The 3,676-nt window shown below is 47.9% G+C and overlaps 1 protein-coding gene across 4 annotated transcripts in view; it reads left to right on the plus strand.

The window, feature by feature from the left end:
• Positions 1-3,508, plus strand: part of ZMYND8 (zinc finger MYND-type containing 8) — a 106,425-nt gene extending 102,917 nt beyond the window's left edge. For 3 of the 4 annotated variants that reach the window (XM_018573966.1, XM_018573965.1, XM_018573967.1), the window contains one exon: positions 3,304-3,508. In XM_018573966.1, the coding sequence (XP_018429468.1) occupies positions 3,304-3,405 (102 nt within the window). In that variant the 3' untranslated portion in view covers positions 3,406-3,508. The remainder of the gene's footprint in view (positions 1-3,303) is intronic. The other variant, XM_018573968.1, reaches the window with a different exon arrangement.
• Positions 3,509-3,676: the final 168 nt, after the last annotated feature.

Genomic DNA, 3,676 nt, shown 5'->3' on the forward strand with positions numbered 1-3,676 from the left:
AGGACCCCTGACCATCACACCTACACTATATGGCCAATACTATGAGGACCCCTGACCATCACACCTACACTATATGGCCAATACTATGAGGACCCCTGACCATCACACCTTCACTATATGGCCAATACTATGAGGACCCCTGACCATCACACCTTCACTATATGGCCAATACTATGAGGACCCCTGACCATCACACCTACACTATATGGACAATACTATGAGGATACCTGACCATCGCACCTACACTATATGGACAATACTATGAGGACCTCTGACCATCACACCTACACTATATGGCCAATACTATGAGGACCCCTGACCATCACACCTACACTATATGGCCAATACTATGAGGACCCCTGACCATCACACCTACACTATATGGCCAATACTATGAGGACCCCTGACCATCACACCTACACTATATGGACAATACTATGAGGACCCCTGACCATCACACCTTCACTATGTGGCCAATACTATGAGGACCCCTGACCATCACACCTATACTATATGGCCAATACTATGAGGACCCCTGACCATCACACTTACACTATATGACCAATACTATGAGGATACCCGACCATCACACCTACACTATATGGACAATACTATGAGGACCCCTGACCATCACACCTTCACTATGTGGCCAATACTATGAGGACCCCTGACCATCACACCTTCACTATATGGCCAATACTATGAGGACCCCTGACCATCACACCTTCACTATGTGGCCAATACTATGAGGACCCCTGACCATCACACCTTCACTATGTGGCCAATACTATGAGGACCCCTGACCATCACACCTTCACTATATGGCCAATACTATGAGGACCCCTGACCATCACACCTACACTATATGGTCTATACTCCCCTGACCATAACACCTACACTATATGGACAATACTATGAGGACCCCTGACCATCACGCCTACACTATATGGCCAGTACTATGAGGACCCCTGACCATCACACCTTCACTATATGGCCAGTACTATGAGGACCCCTGACCATCACACCTTCACTATATGGCCAGTACTATGAGGACCCCTGACCATCACACCTTCACTATATGGCCAGTACTATGAGGACCCCTGACCATCACACCTTCACTATATGGCCAGTACTATGAGGACCCCTGACCATCACACCTTCACTATATGGCCAGTACTATGAGGACCCCTGACCATCACACCTTCACTATATGGCCAGTACTATGAGGACCCCTGACCATCACACCTTCACTATATGGCCAGTACTATGAGGACCCCTGACCATCACACCTTCACTATATGGCCAGTACTATGAGGACCCCTGACCATCACACCTTCACTATATGGCCAGTACTATGAGGACCCCTGACCATCACACCTTCACTATATGGCCAGTACTATGAGGACCCCTGACCATCACACCTTCACTATATGGCCAGTACTATGAGGACCCCTGACCATCACACCTTCACTATATGGCCAGTACTATGAGGACCCCTGACCATCACACCTTCACTATATGGCCAGTACTATGAGGACCCCTGACCATCACACCTTCACTATATGGCCAGTACTATGAGGACCCCTGACCATCACACCTTCACTATATGGCCAGTACTATGAGGACCCCTGACCATCACACCTTCACTATATGGCCAGTACTATGAGGACCCCTGACCATCACACCTTCACTATATGGCCAGTACTATGAGGACCCCTGACCATCACACCTTCACTATATGGCCAGTACTATGAGGACCCCTGACCATCACACCTTCACTATATGGCCAGTACTATGAGGACCCCTGACCATCACACCTTCACTATATGGCCAGTACTATGAGGACCCCTGACCATCACACCTTCACTATATGGCCAATACTATGAGGACCCCTGACCATCACACCTTCACTATGTAGCCAGAAGTACTGAGATCAGATGTTTCCACTGTCAATGCTACAACATACAAAGACATTTCATACATGTGTGTACTTCTAACCTTGTGGTAACAGTTTGGGGAAGGGCCACCGTGTGTGGTTAATGTAACAGACATGTGTATGTTCATTCAGAGTCTCTTGAACATCCCTCATGTGAATGCCGAGTAAAATGGAATCGTTTAGTAGACATAATGAGTGGAATTTATCAAAATCGGAGCGGATGTGCACGGCGACCAATCCGCTTCTCTCTTTCATTTTCAAATCTTAACTGAACAAACTGAAGAGAGAAGCTGATTGGTTGCTGTGCACAGCTGCTCCAGTTTTGATATCTTTGGTTTTGATCATATATATTAATCAGATAAATGGAGTCAATTCTGCTACTTTTTTTATCTGAAACTGTTATGTTTTACCCTGTTTCCCCGAAAATAAGACCTACCCCGAAAATAAGACCTAGTACTATTTTTGGGAATTGCTCAAATATAAGACCTACCCCGAAAATAAGACCTAGTTGTGACCATTCCCAGGGCCGGTGGTGGCATAAGGGGGAACTTGAAGAGCCGCGGGAGAGAATCAGCGGTGCCAACGAAGCCGGCGCTAGAGGAAGCGAGGCGGCACCGGAGGGAGCAGAGCCGCATAAGCCGATGCCTCCTCTATAGCCCCGCCTCCTGTCACAGGCGGAGTGATACCAAATGCACTCCGCCTGTGAGGAATCCATAGTAAAATTGCTCTTCGCTCATTCTGGCCAGCGATTGGTTAGCAAATTGCTCTTGGAAAGGTACGGCACCGCCTGATCACCATATTTTTGTACATGAATACGTGCGGATTGCTGTACATTAAAAAAATGTTTAAAAAAATAAGACCTACCCCGAAAATAAGACCTACCCCGAAAATAAGACCTACCCCGAAAATAAGACCTCCCCCTAAAATAAGACCTCCCCCGAAAATAAGACCTCCCCCTAAAATAAGACCTCCCCCGAAAATAAGACCTCCCCCGAAAATAAGACCTCCCCCGAAAATAAGACCTCCCCCGAAAATAAGACCTACCCCGAAAATAAGACCTCCCCCTAAAATAAGACCTCCCCCTAAAATAAGACCTCCCCCTAAAATAAGACCTACCCTGAAAATAAGACCTAGTGTGTACTTTTGAGCCCCCCAAAAATATAAGACAGCGTCTTATTTTCGGGGGATGCACGGTAATAGACGACATTGCAGACTTTATTTCAGGATGTTTACAAAATACCGGGCGTATATATGCATCGTGAACACTCCGTAGATTGCTCGAGTTGCGTTGCGTATATCGCTCGCCGTTGAGCGCCGGAAGCCGCAGCCCGGCGTCTGTGTAACACGTTGCTCTCTCTCGCCTACAGACCATCCCTGTGGTAGGGAGTCCGAACGGCGGGGCCGTGGCCGCGAGGGCGGGAGTCCAGTACGTGCAGACCACCGTGCCGGTGCAAGTGAGGAGAGTGTGAAGGCCCGGTATACCCGAGAGAGAGAAGGAGAAGGAGCATTAACGGAGCCTGAAGAGGAAACACTACATTGCCTGCGGGCCTTCACGAGGACCCGACACCGCGCTGGAGGAGCGGCTCACCGATTCTGTAAATAGTGTACAATTTGTGGATGTTATTAAGATTAGAGTATCGCATTTTTTTATATTTCTATTCACTTTAACTTATGAACCATTCTCTGGAGTGACCACCGCGCCCCATGGAAAAAAAAACCGCCAGGAGCTCCCACAATCCC

This window comes from Nanorana parkeri, unplaced genomic scaffold (assembly GCF_000935625.1).
Source record: "Nanorana parkeri isolate BGI_ZX_2015 unplaced genomic scaffold, ASM93562v1 scaffold2648, whole genome shotgun sequence".
Classification (NCBI taxonomy): Eukaryota; Metazoa; Chordata; class Amphibia; order Anura; family Dicroglossidae; genus Nanorana; species Nanorana parkeri.